This window comes from Brachypodium distachyon, chromosome 1 (genome assembly GCF_000005505.3).
Source record: "Brachypodium distachyon strain Bd21 chromosome 1, Brachypodium_distachyon_v3.0, whole genome shotgun sequence".
Lineage (NCBI taxonomy): Eukaryota > Viridiplantae > Streptophyta > Magnoliopsida > Poales > Poaceae > Brachypodium > Brachypodium distachyon.
This window is the reverse complement of record NC_016131.3, coordinates 16,244,784-16,260,443: the sequence shown is the minus strand read 5'-3', so window position 1 is coordinate 16,260,443 and position 15,660 is coordinate 16,244,784. Positions and strand designations below refer to the sequence as shown.

The 15,660-nt window shown below is 46.3% G+C and overlaps 2 protein-coding genes across 2 annotated transcripts; one reads left to right on the top strand and one right to left on the bottom strand.

Moving 5' to 3' along the window:
- Positions 1-6,365: 6,365 nt before the first annotated feature.
- On the bottom strand, positions 6,366-8,742 carry LOC100823210. The gene is made up of 5 exons (XM_010231299.3): positions 8,595-8,742; positions 8,095-8,503; positions 7,482-7,718; positions 7,154-7,374; positions 6,366-6,970 (listed from the first exon to the last, which is right to left on the bottom strand). Exons 1-5 carry the CDS (start codon positions 8,603-8,605, stop codon positions 6,703-6,705), a joined length of 1,146 nt encoding a protein of 381 aa, XP_010229601.1. The 5' UTR covers positions 8,606-8,742; the 3' UTR covers positions 6,366-6,702.
- A 4,382-nt stretch (positions 8,743-13,124) lies between these two features.
- On the top strand, positions 13,125-14,954 carry LOC100828361 (ras-related protein RABA5a). Its single transcript, XM_003562567.4, has 4 exons — positions 13,125-13,184; positions 13,646-14,044; positions 14,188-14,524; positions 14,634-14,954. Exons 2-3 carry the CDS (start codon positions 13,705-13,707, stop codon positions 14,517-14,519), a joined length of 672 nt encoding a protein of 223 aa, XP_003562615.1. The 5' UTR covers positions 13,125-13,184; positions 13,646-13,704; the 3' UTR covers positions 14,520-14,524; positions 14,634-14,954.
- The last annotated feature ends 706 nt before the right edge of the window (positions 14,955-15,660 follow it).

The window sequence follows — 15,660 nt, the reverse complement described above, 5'->3', positions numbered from 1 at the left end:
ATGGTCCTCCTCGCCAGCACTTCGTATGAAGCATGGACAACGCTGTCTTCCAGCTTTGCGTCACAATCTACAGCACGCTCCATGCAGATTCATCACCAACTTTCTGCTATTAAGAAGCAGAATCTCTCCGCCGCCGTCTTCTTCAACAAGGTCAAGGTCCTCTCAGACACGCTGACGACCATTGGCCAGCCACTTCGCCCTGAGGAGTTCAATTCCTATCTCTTGCTGGTTTGGACAGTGACTATGATGCCCTCGTCGAAGTTGTGTCATCTCAGACCACTCCTATGTCGGTTCGAGACTTGTACGCACAACTGATGAACACGGAGCAGCGCATCGAGTCACGCAAGGCTGAGCTTGCTGCTGATTTCCACTCCGCCAATGCAGCCGGACGAGGCAACACTTCTGGCGGCAAGTTCTCCTATCAACAGGGGAAGGGCAAACCGATCTACTCCAACAAATCGGTCCATGCTCCCTTGTTCCCTGTGCAAGGCGGTGGCAACCGTGGCGGCAACGAACGTGATCGGAACAACAACCGTGGCAACGACAACGGTGATCGTCCTCAACTAAGGTGCCAGCTATGTGATCGTGATGGTCATATAGCATCGCGCTGCTTCAAGCGTTTTCAGCGTGACTTCTTGGGTGTTGGCAACGACGGTCGCTACACTGACCGTCAGGTGGCATATGCCAATCAGGGAGGACAAACCAGCTCGTACTCTGTCGATGCGAGTTGGTATGCTGACACCGGCACCACCGATCACCTAACCAATGAACTAGAGAAGCTGACTACTAAAGAGAACTACCACGGCAAGGATCAAGTTCATACCGCAAACGGTTCAGGTATGCACATCAGTCATATTGGTCATTCTATTTTGCCTACATCCACATCCCAACCACTTCATCTCAATAATGTCCTTCATGTTCTTGTTGTTACTCGCAATCTTCTTTCTGTTCGCAAGCTTACTTTAGATAACCCTGTGTTTGTTGAATTTCATCCTAATGATATCATTGTTAAGGATCGAGACACGAGGGAAACACTTCTTAGAGGACGGTGTCGTGGCAGCCTTTACCCTCTTCATCCACCTCCAGTCAAGCAAATTTTCAGTGGTGTTCGAGTGTCCAGCTCTCAGTGGCACTCTCGTCTAGGTCATCCTGCTATTCCGATTGTTAAGCATGTACTTCTTAGACATTCTCTTCCTTCTGTGTCAGTTAAAGATAGTCCTATAGTGTGTGATGCATGTCAACAAGGCAAGAGTCATCAGTTGCCTTTTTCTCTTTCTAGTCATGTGACTTCGTCACCTCTTGAGCTTATATTTTCGGATGTATAGGGCCCTGCCCAAACTTCTGTTAGTGGTCATCAATATTATGTGAGCTTTATTGATTCATATAGCCGTTTTACATGGGTTTACCTTCTCAAACATAAATCTGATGTGTTTCATGTGTTCCTTCAATTTCAAAAACATGTGGAACGTCTTCTAGATAAGAAAATTATATCTGTTCAGTCTGATTGGGGTAGTGAATATCACCACCTTAACAAATTTTTCCAGGATCTTGGCATCACACATAGGGTTTCTTGTCCTCATACCCATCAGCAAAATGGGACGGCCGAAAGGAAACACCATCACATTGTAGAGACAGGTCTCACTTTACTTGCTCATGCTTCGGTTCCCTTTAGATTTTGGAGTGATGCTTTTACCACCGCTTGTTTCCTCATTAATCACACACCCAGTCGTGTTATCTCTATGCAAACTCCTTTAGAACGTCTTCTCGGTGAAGTCCCTGACTACACTTTCCTTAAGATCTTTGGGTGTGCTTGTTGGCCTCATCTTCGACCCTATAACAACTGTAAACTTGAATTTCGTTCCAAAAAAATGTGTTTTTCTAGGCTATAGCTCTCTCCACAAAGGGTACAAATGTCTCCATGTTCCTTCTAATCGAGTTTATATTTCACGTGATGTCATCTTTGATGAGACTGTTTTTCCTTTCTCTCATCTTCCTGCCACTTCTTCATCACCTCCAACCTCAGCCACAACACCTAGATCTGACCAATTTGATGATGTTGCATATATGCCGTTATTGCTTCCTAACCATGGCGCAGGTACTGGTCGCGGTGCTTGTCTTGAGCTACTTGATGATGCAGATGACGTGAGTCCCAACATTTCTACACCTGAGTCTCCTACCGCGGATTCTGCCACGGCTCCTGCCGTGGATTCTGCCGCGCTCTCTGCCACGGCAGACGTTGCTGCAGCTGCGTCTCCCTCGCCCTCGCCACCGCCATCGCCACCATCGCCGCCTCTTGCACGTCGAACTCGACTTCAACATGGCATTACCAAGCCACATGTGCATACGGATGGCACCGTGGCATGGCATACTACTGTTCTGGCAGATCTTCGTCACACTGAACCTTGTGATTTCCGTGAGGCTCTTGATCAGCCGCATTGGCGGGCGGCCATGCACGATGAATTCTCGGCTCTTCTTCGCAACAAGACGTGGCACTTGGTACCGTCGGCTGCCCCTGGCACCAACATCATTGACTCTCGATGGGTTTTCAAGATCAAACGCCATGCTGATGGCTCTATTGAACGGTACAAAGCATGTTTGGTGCCTAAAGGTTTTAAGCAGCGTTATGGGCTGGATTATGAAGACACTTTTAGTCCTGTTGTCAAGCCAACAACGATTCGACTTCTTCTCTCGATCGCAGTCAATCGTGGTTGGCATCTTCGGCAGTTGGACATCCAAAACGCTTTTCTATATGGTATACTCGAGGAAGAGGTCTACATGCACCAACCCCCAGGCTTTGTTGATCCGGATCACCCTGGGCATCTATGTCGCCTTGACAAGGCCTTGTATGGCATGAAACAGGCGCCTCGAGCATGGCATGCTCGTCTCAGCTCAGCACTTCACCGTCTGGATTTTTCAGCTTCATCGACAGACACCTCACTGTTTATCTTGCATCGACCGGATGTGGTGATTTATCTTTTAGTGTATGTTGATGACATGATTGTCATTAGCTCTTCCTCTGTTGCTTCGGATCAGCTTGTTAGCCAACTTCGCTCTGACTTCGCCGTGAAGGATTTGGGTCCTCTTCATTACTTCCTTGGTCTTGAAGTTCTTCGATCATCAGGGCGTGGATTGTTGTTATCACAGAGGAAGTATGCTCTCGAACTTCTGCGCCGTGCTGGAATGCTCAAGTGTCAACCTGCCAATACCCCTATGGTTGCAACTGAAAAATTGTCAGCTGAAGATGGTATTCTTCTCACCTCAAATGAAGCCACGAGGTATTGCAGTATAGTTGGTGGACTTCAGTATCTCACCATGACACGGCCTGATTTGTCCTTCTCGGTTAATAAGGTCTGTCGGTTTCTTCATGCGCCGCGCAGTACGCATTGGACTGGGTTAAGCGGATCCTCCGCTATGTGCAGTAGTCCTTGTCTCATAACCTGCGGATTCAGCCATCTGCAAGCTCTTTGCTTTCGGCGTTTTCTGATGCGGACTGGGCAGGCAACATTGATGATCGCCGGTCTACTGGTGGCTATGCATTTTTCTTTGGCAATAATCTCATCGCATGGAGTGCCCGCAAGCAACCAACGGTGTCTCGTTCAAGCACTGAATCTGAGTATAAGGCATTGGCGAATGCAACAGCTGAGCTCATCTGGGTTCAATCTTTACTTCAGGAATTGAATGTTCAGCAGACTAAATCACCCGTTCTCTGGTGAGACAATATTGGTGCAACTTATTTATTCTCGAATCTAGTCTTTCATGCTCGCACAAAGCACATTGAGGTAGACTTCCATTTTGTCAGAGAAAGGGTTGCCCAGAAGTTGTTGCAGATTCGGTTTATATCCTCAAAAGATCAGCTTGCCGACGTCTTTACAAAACCGCTTCCGTTACCAGCTTTTCAAACTTGTAAACACAATCTCAACCTCATTGATTCGGGTTGAGATTGAGGGAGGGTGTTAAACTAACGAGATATGGTAGGCTAGGTAGTTTAAACTAGTTCTATCTCTTCTAACTAGTCCTGACCGAATTCCTTTATAGCTAGGATTGTAATTTGTTTGTTATCACGTATGCATGAATATATAAAGAGGGACACGCCGGCCTGGAGGAGCCGTGCGATTTCTCCCAAATCTACCTCGTATTGTGATTTGTCTTTCAACGACAATCTTTGTGTAATGGAGGGAGTATCTTATACTAGGATGAACTATGTATTTTTTGTGTGCTTTGGCCCCCCTAATAACAGTTTTTTCTATTTTGGATAAACAAAATCCTGGGTCCGCCCATGGGTGTAACTAAAAATACTGAAAAGGTTTGAAACTCTAGCTGTCATAGTGACAGTAGCATTGCACCATTCAAACCAATCATTCGAGCCGCCCCGTTGCCAATCATTGACGATGATTTGTGTTGGCCTCTACTTACCATTCTTTTACACTCTTGCTAATGATGGCCACATGCCAAAACTTAAACGATAAAACCTACCTCGCACTTTAACCTTAATTATCATGCATGGCTTGAGTGGGTTCAATGCATGCAAGATCTGTTCCCGCTGATTAGTGAGAATCTCCCAGCAGTTCATGGCACATTGTTTATGCTCGAGGCTGGGCATGCCCGGCCTGCTGAAGAGGCCAGGCTGACCGTCTGGACTCTGGTTGTTTAGCAAGAAAGTAAAGTTCCTTTGGCCTACGGTAGTGGCGAAAAAAAAGTTGTCAAATACACGTACACAATTTGGTGAAGTGGTCAGGCAATAATCGTATCAATCATATCACAAGAAAGAAAAGAATATGCTTTTATGGTACGCCATGTTATTTTGTGCGACGTTGTGGGGCATCCAGTACGCACGTACTATGCTCTCTCGAAATATATAAAATAAAACAAAATGCGTGTTAGATCAGCGTGATGCATGCATGTATGAAGAGCAAGCTAAGAGTGGACAGCTAATTAAGCTGATATATGCATGCGCAGAGCATATTATAATATTGGTGGCTCAAAGCATGTGTCAAAAGCGATCGAATCAGGCCGGCTGGCCGGCCGTTGGCGCCGCTCGATCGGTCGTTGCCGCGCCATTTTCTTTTATAGAAGCTCCCTCCAAACTAAGTTGGCAACTTGCATTCCATGCCATGGCCATGGCCTCGACTCGACGGCCAGCACGACTCTTCTCCATGTGCATGCCATGCCATGCAACTCCCAATAATGGAACCGAATTTCACCACGCCCAGCCTATATATGCCTGCGCCCCTAGGCTCCCTTTTGCTCCCCATCATTCCCACAGCTCAGGGCCTCACTCGATCACTCATCATCAGTGACCAGCCCCAGTTCATCTGCCACATTAATTAGCTTAGCTTAGCTAGCTCACACATGGGTCTGGAGGCGCTCATGGCGAGAGACCACCAGCAGCAGCTGCCGAGGCGCTGCCGCCGGTACCAGCGCCTGCGAAGCGGCGAGCTCTGCGACGACGAGGATCAGGTGCTGGCGCGGGCGAGGCGCGGTGGTCCGCTGCGGCTGCGGAGGAAGAAGAAGGCGGTGCTGTCGTTCCGGATGGCGGCGGCGGCGCCGCGGAGGAGAGTGGCGAGGCTGTTGATGCGGCTGGTGCTGCTGGCCCCGGCGCGGCGGGCGGCGGCGCTGCTGGCGGAGCTGGTGCGGCGGATCGCGACCGCGGCGGTGATGGCGGCGGAGTGCCCGGCTGCCGCTGGCATCGTGTTCTCCTCGCAGTGGGGGCTCCCCGTGCTGTCCCACTCCCCCAGCAGCAGCGGCAGCAGCCGGACCGCCAGGCTGCGGTCCTTCTACCTCGACAGGAGCCTCTCCTCCGGCTCCGGGTCCCCGTGCTGATCGTCGTAGCTGATGAGCTGATAACAATCCAGCTACAGTGGGAAGTCTCGTACTACCAACTAATCGATCGATCATATGCCTACCTGCATTGTAATCTTGCGGCCATTGTCTGGCCTGTCGATGGAGTCATCCATGCACATGGGTCTTGCAACAATGTCGCTGTACTGGCCAGGAGTGCCTTTTCGTACGTTAATTGAGGCAACTTGCGATTCGTTTTTTGGAACAACAGAAAAAAAGAAATATGAAGATATACCCTTGCCGTACATACGTCTGAGATCTTTAAAGTTCTTTGACGTGGCTGGCAGGGTGTGTCTGATCGATGACTAAGAAACAGTGGTTGCACTTGCACATGGTACTCTGATAGCAAGCCACAAATTTGGTGGAGTAGAGGACCATAACACTGGATGGAAGATGAGAAGCGCTGAACCAACTCTGGAGTCTGAAATGGAACTTGCTTCTCGTCCCACAAAAAACAAAGAGACGATATATTGTTGAACCAGTAGCAGGGCGTCCAGAACTGCGATCAACCGTGGGATCTAGCTATCTAGTCAGCAGAATCTTTACTAGTAATTCAAATGAGATTTTTCTGTTATGTCTAAAAAGAGATTGTTCTAACTAATTGTTGTATCTACAAAAAGAATAAACAATTGCTTATGAAATCCACCATGATACCAAACGCAGCCTATGCTTCACCTTTCTCTCTTTTTTTCTACTTCCGTCTATTCATATGCGTTTCCAAGTTAGAAGAACTGAAGAAGCCTTGATCGTTCACGTTGGCCCCAACACCAGTGCTGCAGGGTGCAGACCTTTTCTGTAAATCCTAGCCGGATCTTTCAAGCACTTGCAAGTCTTCTTATACAACATCTGCACCCTGCACGCCACTTATACAACATCTGCTGGTACGGAGCTTGAACCTCCATTCCGATTTCTGGGTACAGATGCAGAGCCAGTGGTAGGGACGGCAACAGGTTCATGTCGTCGTGCGGCTTCGGCGCTTTGTATTCCATCCAAGGCTCTTCTCGCATAGAACGTAAAGCCAACTCCTATACCAACGGCAACAATGGCAGAGAAAACGTTGTATATTATCTCCACTGTTGTCATTCGACGCCTGTCATACTTCAGGTCTGCCAGTGTGAGTATCAGCCGGCCACTGCATAAAAAAAGTACAGCTTAGGAAGATGATGGTAGTTACTGGTTAGGATGTACAGCTGCCATATCATTGTAGCTGTTATTTGTATGCTAATATATAACACAAACAAGTACTCCGATATACTGGTGCCTAGATCTCCAAGTACCTGTAGATCACCCGCAAAAAAAAAAAAAAGAATCATACCTGTAGATGTTGACGAATGCGTCAGGGACCATTCCAACAACTGAACCACATATGTAAGGGGTGAACTTCATCTGGGTGATAGTTGCAGCATAATTTAACAGTGCATACGGGAATGGCGAGATTCTTAACAAGACGACCACCCGGAACTGTTGGAACCAACCCCCTTGGCCAGCCAGCTTAATCAGAGCTATCTGCTGAGGCCATCTCCTCTCTAACCATCCCTGCATGTTCAGAAACAGATGTTCTAAAGATATGCAGACTAGAACTCAGGACACATCATCATAGGCACACATCTCATGATTAAGTAAATCGAGACAATGAATTTTACATGGAAACGGTGAAGGAACAAGGAGCCGATCAAATACGGTATCGACATGCCAATAGCAGTGCCAACCATGATGATCAAGAAGCCAAAACCGTAGCCGAATATCATTCCTGTCAGCCACATAGATGGAGTAGAAGGCAGGAATACTGTAGGGAAGACAGACAGAGAAACAACCAGAACTATGGCCAACACAGGGCGCCCGAAAGATGTTGCCTCCCATCGCATGATCGGCAAGAGCACCTACAATGCAACATCGATCATTGCGTGCAAAAGGATTTAAGATGCCAACATACATATAACTGAGTAAAAGATTAGAGCAGGGAGCATGAACACACAGAAAAATCAAATACAGTGGCATCTCTAGTGTGGGAAATCAAATGCCATGTGCTAATGGATTTGGGATCGAGTTTATTCAGATGGATTAGTTGAATACTTGCCACATGGACTGCTCATAGACAGTACTAAAAAGATCAGTGACACATCTTGTCAGCAGATATTCTCTGCGACAGATTATCATATGTCATAATGTCAATCAGGGGCGAAATTACTGAATGTCACATCGAATCCATAGAACGTGTATAGTGGAATAATAGTACAGACTGCAGAGTTCACGAACCTTCTCCGATAAAATGGGGAGCCCCCATTTGTAGAAGACGTAGCCGAGTGCCACCAGAAGCATGCCTCCGATCAGAAGCCTCATCCACGGGATCCCCGACCACGACCACGGCCTCGGCCCCGGGTCCGCAGTCGCCGGCAAACTCTCCGCTCTCAAATTAGGCAGCGCCGCCGATGCAGCCAAACTCACCGCCCTCACCTCAGTCGACACCGATGCCGGCAAACTCACCGCCGATGCCGCCAGACTCTCCGATCTCACCTCAGGCGCCGCCGATGAATCCGGAGGTGGCGGAGGCCGAGTCGTCACCCGCACAGCTGCGCGCCCGTCTCCTTCCGCGCTCTGCAGCCGCGATCCTTCGCGGAGAGAACCCGGCGCGCCTGAAACCGCCGCCGCCGCCGCCCCCTCGGAACTACTCCACACACGCCCAAATCAAATCACCAAGTATCGACGGAGAAACCGAGGGAAAAAAACACGCGCGAGTGAGACGGCTCGCGCTTTACCTGCGGCGCATCTCGGTCGGGAGCCGTGGACGCGGCGGTTGCCTAGATTCTGCTGCTGCCGCCGAGAGCGATGGGAGAAGGAAGCGGCGCGCGTCATGGCGAGGGAAAGGAAGGGGAAACACGGCTAGTGTTAGGGGGAAGGGGGAGATGCCACGCCACGGAAGAGATCGATCGGGTCGCCTGTTCCGCTCCCGAACCGCGAAAAGCTCGCGGTCGCGGGGACGCGAAGGTCTCCTGTTCTGCACGACGACGAGTATGCGAACCGGCCCAGCCCATTACGGCCCATCAATACGAGGTCTTTGTTGTAGGCCCATCATGAACGAAGTTTTTTTTATTTTTCTGGCGAAGACCATCATGAACGAAGCTGGCGAGAGTGATCTGATGGCACGAGCAGCAGCGGCGGCAGAGACCACAGAGGAAGGCAGAAGGTGTCAGGTGACGTGGAAGCAACACGTGGGCGGTTGCATTGCACACTCAAAGTTCAGAGCCTCACCACAGCCATGCACCGTCTAGCTCAGCGCCTCAGCGCCTCAGCCTCAGCTCTGTCGCGCACTGTGCTGTGCATGCAGAATAGATGCAGTCCACGTGCCTAGGTAAACAGCTACCACCAACGAGCAAGCGTCTGTAGAGTCCTTCATTCATTGCAGTGATTTCACAGCATGTTACTAGTGCCATATTTTTTTTTCTTTTTCTTCTCATGCTGCCGTTCGAATTTCATGAGAGATTGAGAGATTGCCCGAAACGAAGAAATTTCAGAAAAGGAGATCAATGCAAACGTGAGAACCATCTCCCACGTCCCACGAAGAAGAAAAACAAAGGCTTACAGCCGAAATACCTTGTTTATAAAGGAAAGATGAAAGGAAAAAGGAGAAGACGGGCGCGGAGAAGCAAGGAATTGATTGGGTTCCGTCTTCCGTGGACCACGCGTACGTACCGTGCTGTCGTGGGGTTGCTTGCCGTCAGTCCCAGCAGCAGCCCCGGCACGGCAGTCCGGCAGGGACAGGAACCAATCCTAGGTACTTTGCTTGCTCCGGGCCATTGCCAGCTACCCTTTTGTTCGCTTCCTTCCTTCCATGTTCCATCCATCCACCCGGAGGAGTTTGCGTTTGCGGTGTCGTTTTACTGCAGTCATCGATCTGTCGGTGTCCTTTGCCTGAGCGGAATGGTTTTATACCTGCAGTAATCGACGCTCGTTTCCGTCTGAAATATGGGGTCAAAGTGTTCGAATCAGAGTGATTAAATTGTGCTAGAAGTAGAACGACCTCTTGTGTGCCAGGTGCTGAACAGTAATTCAGTACCAGATGCTTGTACGTTTTAGTGGGAAGAACATCGAACAAGAAAGACACAAATTCAATACTGAATCTTGCTGTTTCTACACGGGGCCCAAAAATTGAGCCATTTTGTGTCTATAAATTCACAAAAAAGTTATAAAAGAATCGAACTTTTACATTGCAATTTTGTTTCGAATTTTGGAAGTTTAAAACCTATAGTTGCATTTACCCAGTGCACCTTGAAAAATCACTTGAAGTAACTTGCGTGTAATAGATGTTTGTAATCGAGGCTGTGATTTTACTCCTTCCCATTTTACACGTAGTACTTGGTGCGTATCACTACATAGCGTGGTGTTGCTGTCCAGTTTGGGGCAATTGGTACCTGGCTACGGCGGGCGGCGGCCTTTTATTATGGTCCATCATCTGTTCGTGCAACAATTTCTGTATGCTCGTATATGGCATTGCCGGTCCGAAACAAACCACCAGGACAAAGTTCTTTAGTAATGGAAGAAGGTGGGGAATTCTTCACTGGGGCGTGCTACGGATGCTTTGAATTCTTGGAGATCATAAATACAGCAAGGAAGTTGCGCGTTCTCTTGCCCTCAAAAAAATAAATTTTCTTTTAGAAATTTTTGAAGTTTAACATACTCAAAGTGAATTGGCTGGGCATAGGAAGTACTGGAAAGTAACAAAGCATTATAGGAACTACTTGCCAACCATTATAAAACTAAATTCAACTAAAACTGTTACGTACAACTTCAACTAAATTCAACCGTTAGATCATAGAAAGTACTCACCAACCATTATAAAACTAAATTCAACTAAAACTGTTACGTAGAACTTCAACTAAATTCAACCAATGGAATAAAAAAAAGGACAAATCGGTCTTGAACTATACCAAATTAGCTCAAATCAAACTGGCTATATTGCCTGTGGAAGTTCTTGGTGCACTTGATATGCTCATCCTCAAAATGTTGATCATGCTGAGCCTCTCATGTGTGTTACCTTTTCCACTTCACTGCATCGTGACTTTGTGTCTCATGCAATCTCTGTCCCATACACAACATTTAGACATTGGTTTTCGAGGTTCGAACCAACACTCATCAACTAATTAGTCCATCTACATTTGCCTTTGTAAATTCAGAACGCGCCGGTGCATAGATCTATCGATTCGTGGTGGTTTTCCGGGCTTTCTAGATCTGAGTACAACTCGTTGTCCTTTTGAGATTAAAATTCAAATCAATCTGCTTGAGATTTTCTGTTTCCTGTCGTATTTCGTTTTCCCATGATATGTCCTCCTCACAGTTACTTGTGTTTGGTCCATTCCATTTTCTTTATATAATTTTAACATGGCCTAAAGCGTGCTTGTAACATCAACGTTTGGGAAATCTGACTGATAATTCTTTGCCTTGTCATTCTATTACGTTATGTCATCAACCTTGTTAGTTTTGTCTAATAATATAGCGCATGTTTTCTATTCATGAACCTATTCCAATAACAGGAAATGTACAATGTCCAGCTTTATAGTAATTAAAATGATAACTCATCGAATCGTGTTTTACAAAAGCTGCATCGAAACTATTTATGAACAAAAAAAAGTAGCATCCACGATTTATATGCCTATACTTAGTTCCTAGATTTTGTCTCTAGTTTTACATATAGAAAACCACATTAATAATGTTTCATGTTTCATCACACGTTCCAATCCACTAACCTATCTTATTATTATCTTGTATAACTAATAAACCTCCTGAATTGAACCCATGAAAGTATCAAAGAAACCTCCACGACCGCAATCGATCTAATTTTACTACTCCCTCTATCAAGTTTATCAATCTCATTTCAAAATTGGGTTCTAAATTTACATTAAGTGCAACTAATTCATGTTACCGTTCGGAAATTTTATTACTAATTGCAAGTACTTTAAATTTGGCATGCACTAACAAAATTGAAAACCTCTCTAAACATGTATGCTCTTTATCTTGGTACCAAAAAAAAATTAAACACAATACCTCATAAAGGAATGAGATGAATTTATAATAATGTATAGAAGAATTAGCTTCGAGGAGTGTCCCGTTCTCTTTACATAGGTTTCAAGTTCTTTCCTTCGCAATCTCTCTCCCTCCCTTCGCTTTTTTGTCCCTTTTCATAAAGACCCCTGGCCTGCAACAAGACAACCCTGCCTCCTCCGCAGCCGATGCCACCGCCGGCTCGCATCCCTCGCCCGCCAGAGCACCAGTACCCTCCTGCCCCCAACGCGACGACCGCGTCTTCCTCGCCCCTTTGCCTCCCCCCCCCCCTCGTCTGGCACGGAGATCGAGCTCGAGCACGGCGTGGGTGGCCAGATCTGGCACAACTGGCTATCATATTTATTGTCATTAAGTAATATAATTTCTTATCGATTTTCATTAAGTAAGAAATACGAGTAAAGGTATGACAATTAAGACATCAATGAACAATAATACATGGACATCAAAAGTAGATATTCAAAATAACTAAGAGTGCGGAAGTTGCGTTTCTCGGAGAACCGGTCTTTGCATGTTATATCCTCGTCGACTGCGCAAAGTTACGTTGGAACGGTACAGACACCACCTCACACGGGTGTCGTCGTCGAAGATTGGCCACAGATGTAGGCAACAATTGACCCGTCATCACTGCCTCCTGCAACGTCTTTCTCGGACCACGTAAAAAAATGCAAATCATCGCCATCGCTGCCTCTAATGATTCAGAGTTAAATTAGTTAAAATTTTGCATATTTATTTTATACAGATACGCAAATACAAATTATAAAGGACCAAATAAATATACATCTAACATTAATAGTAATCGTGTTATTCTCATTTACTACTTGAGTAGTTGGTCCAGCTATACGGTGCCGTGCATGAGACTGGACCGGTTTAAGCTTAGACCGGCTGGTGCCCGAGCCAGGCCGACCCGATGGCCACCTATAGCTATACACGTCTCCTTCTCTTCAAAAAAGAAAAGACTGTACCCCCTCTCCCCATCTCCTTGCCGACCCCCACAGCCCCCTCGCTCCGTGCATCTTCTTCCTCCTCGCGCGACTGCGCGAGCGCCGCCACTCATCCCGCTGCCGAGCGCCCGAGCCCCCTTCGTCTTCCTCCTCGCTCGAGCGCCTCCACCGCAGCTTGATCTCCCCTTCGATTCTCTCGCTCCCGACCGTTTCTCCTCCCATCACACCACGAACGGATTCCCCCCTTTAGATCCCCGTTTCATAATCTTCCCCAATTCGTAACAGAGGCAAAATCAAGGTAGGGCGGGCGCCCTACCTTGCCCTACTGGGTCCTCCGCCCGTGGTTCAGTATGTCATTTTACTCTTTCCAACAACTACTCATTTATGTATTTTCACTTCCTGACTCCTGAGTTCTCATTGCACTTTATAAATGCCTCTCTTCTTGAGTATGCACTAGTCTATTTTCCAATGCCAGCAACTTCTGGAGATCTCTTGAACTTAGAATGATGAAAATGAATATAGTCTACTGTAGCAAATCTTGACACCTGACTTACTAATGTTAATGAAACATGTGTCTTTCTTAGCAATGATAGCTTAATTTTTCACTGCATCGACTTGTTAAAGTGGCAGAAAAGCTAGCCAGTTTGTTGTCATGTATATTATGCTCTAAAACTGCTTCCTGTATTAATGAATTTGCTGTTACATAAATTTAATGTTTTTTAGTCTTTTATTGTGGCTTAACTTCCTTGCATTTTCTACCCATCTTATTACAATGCTAATTGAAATCTGTAACTCTGTAAACTTGGCAGGTTTAGTGTAATCTTCTGAAGCACTAGAAAGGCAGCTGCTTCTAGAGAGTTGTTGCACAATGGCTTATGGTGGAGACGAGGAGCAAAGCCAGGACTATCTGTTCAAAATTGTTCTGCTTGGTGACTCTTCTGTCGGTAAATCTAATTTGCTAGCAAGATTTGCTAGGAACGAGTTCTTTCCAAATTCTAAATCCACTATAGGAGTAGAGTTTCAGACCCAGAAGTTGGTAATTGATGGAAAGGAAATTAAAGCTCAGATATGGGACACAGCAGGACAAGAACGTTTCAGAGCAGTCACATCTGCTTATTACAGGGGAGCTGTTGGAGCTCTTCTAGTTTATGATATTACCAGACGCCAGACATTTGACAGTGTTGGTCGATGGCTTAATGAACTTCACAGTAAGAACCAGTACTTTACTTCAATTCTTTAGAAATCGTTTTGTAACAATATCTTGGGTTGGTTGTCTTATAGTTAAATGACTTCGGTTGGATTTCTTCTTAGCTTTGTCATCTGTGTCTCACACCTATTAACCACTGAACAGCCCACTCTGACATGAATGTTGTCACAATTCTCATCGGCAACAAAACTGATCTCAAGCATGCACGGGAGGTGAGCACCGCTGAAGGCAAAGCCCTGGCCGAGGCTCAGGGCCTCTTCTTCATGGAAACCTCAGCCTTGGACTCATCCAATGTGAAAGCAGCTTTTCAAACCGTAGTTAAGGAGATCTACAGCATACTAAGCAGGAAAGTATTCCAATGTCAAGAGCAGAAGAGAAGCGATCTGCAGTCACTAAGCAACGGCAAAGCTGTGGTGCTGCAGACTGATGCTCCCAAAGAAGCAAACAGTGGCAGGGGGTGGTGCTGTTCTTCGTAGAGCCTGTAAGACCTCCCTCCTGTTTTCTTCTCTCCGTGTTCTTCTAGTAGAAGAAATGCATACATTATGTTTGACATTGCTAAACTTGTGTTTCATGGATATGTATGTGTTCAGGTTCCAGGACCTGGTGACAAGAGTCCCTGTGGCATGCCATAGGATTGGGAGACACCCTCTGTTTCTTCCGAAAGGTTGGTTGGTTGTATGAAAAGTGTGCTTTCCATTGGAGGAAATCTCAACGTATAGTTCGATCTGCCCTTTTGGGGTATTGGTATACATGATTGTGTAAAGAGAGAACTGTGTGGCCAACTGGCTGTTGTGTCATTCATTCCACATCATTCTAGCCCTAGACACCTCGCTTTTACTGTTCTTTGGCCATGTCTGCTTGCCCTGATATGGTAATCTTGGTTCTAAGGTAGTAATTCTTTGCAAACTTTAGCTCCCTAAATCCAGAACGTTTGGTGCATTTGAGTGTGAACATGTACTCAAACAATGACACGGCAAAAGCTCATGTAAGAACTGCTATGGTTTTTCTCTTAATAGAAATCGGAGGGATATTCTTTTTCAAATAAAAATAAAGTGACATTCAAAAAAAGTAAACGTGTCATGTGCCTCTTAAATCGACATTCCCCGCAGGTCGATATTGAATAACTTGCAAACAATTCAGTTACTTGGCTTCTAATCAACTAAGACTAAGAGGAGGATAGAGCTATAACTAACCAAGCGTGTCTTTCACTAGATCTGGAAGCCATACTTCGTGCTGTCCAATTTCTGCATAACCAGGGAAGTTACTTGTGCAATCTGTACGAATGTTGAAACCTGAAACTACTACATTTGAGCAGCTTAGTCGGTCTGAAGTTTCAGGTTTTCAGAGTTACTGAGCTCCACCAAAGAGGCATTTAGAGCATGTTCAATACAAGGTGCCTAGGGCTAGGGAGGTGCTTGCACAAAAAAAAAGGGTTCTGTCTAAGCACTACCGGTGCTTGTGTTCTATAAGACATGTGTTTAATTAGGCACCTCTAGTATAGAAATAAGCACCGGTGCTTGAGAATAAACCGGTTTAATTTTGTAGCGCTGTCTTAAGCACCTTGCTTGAAGGTAGCTCTTAGCAGCTGCTATGAACAGTTTTGAATGTCAAGAGAAC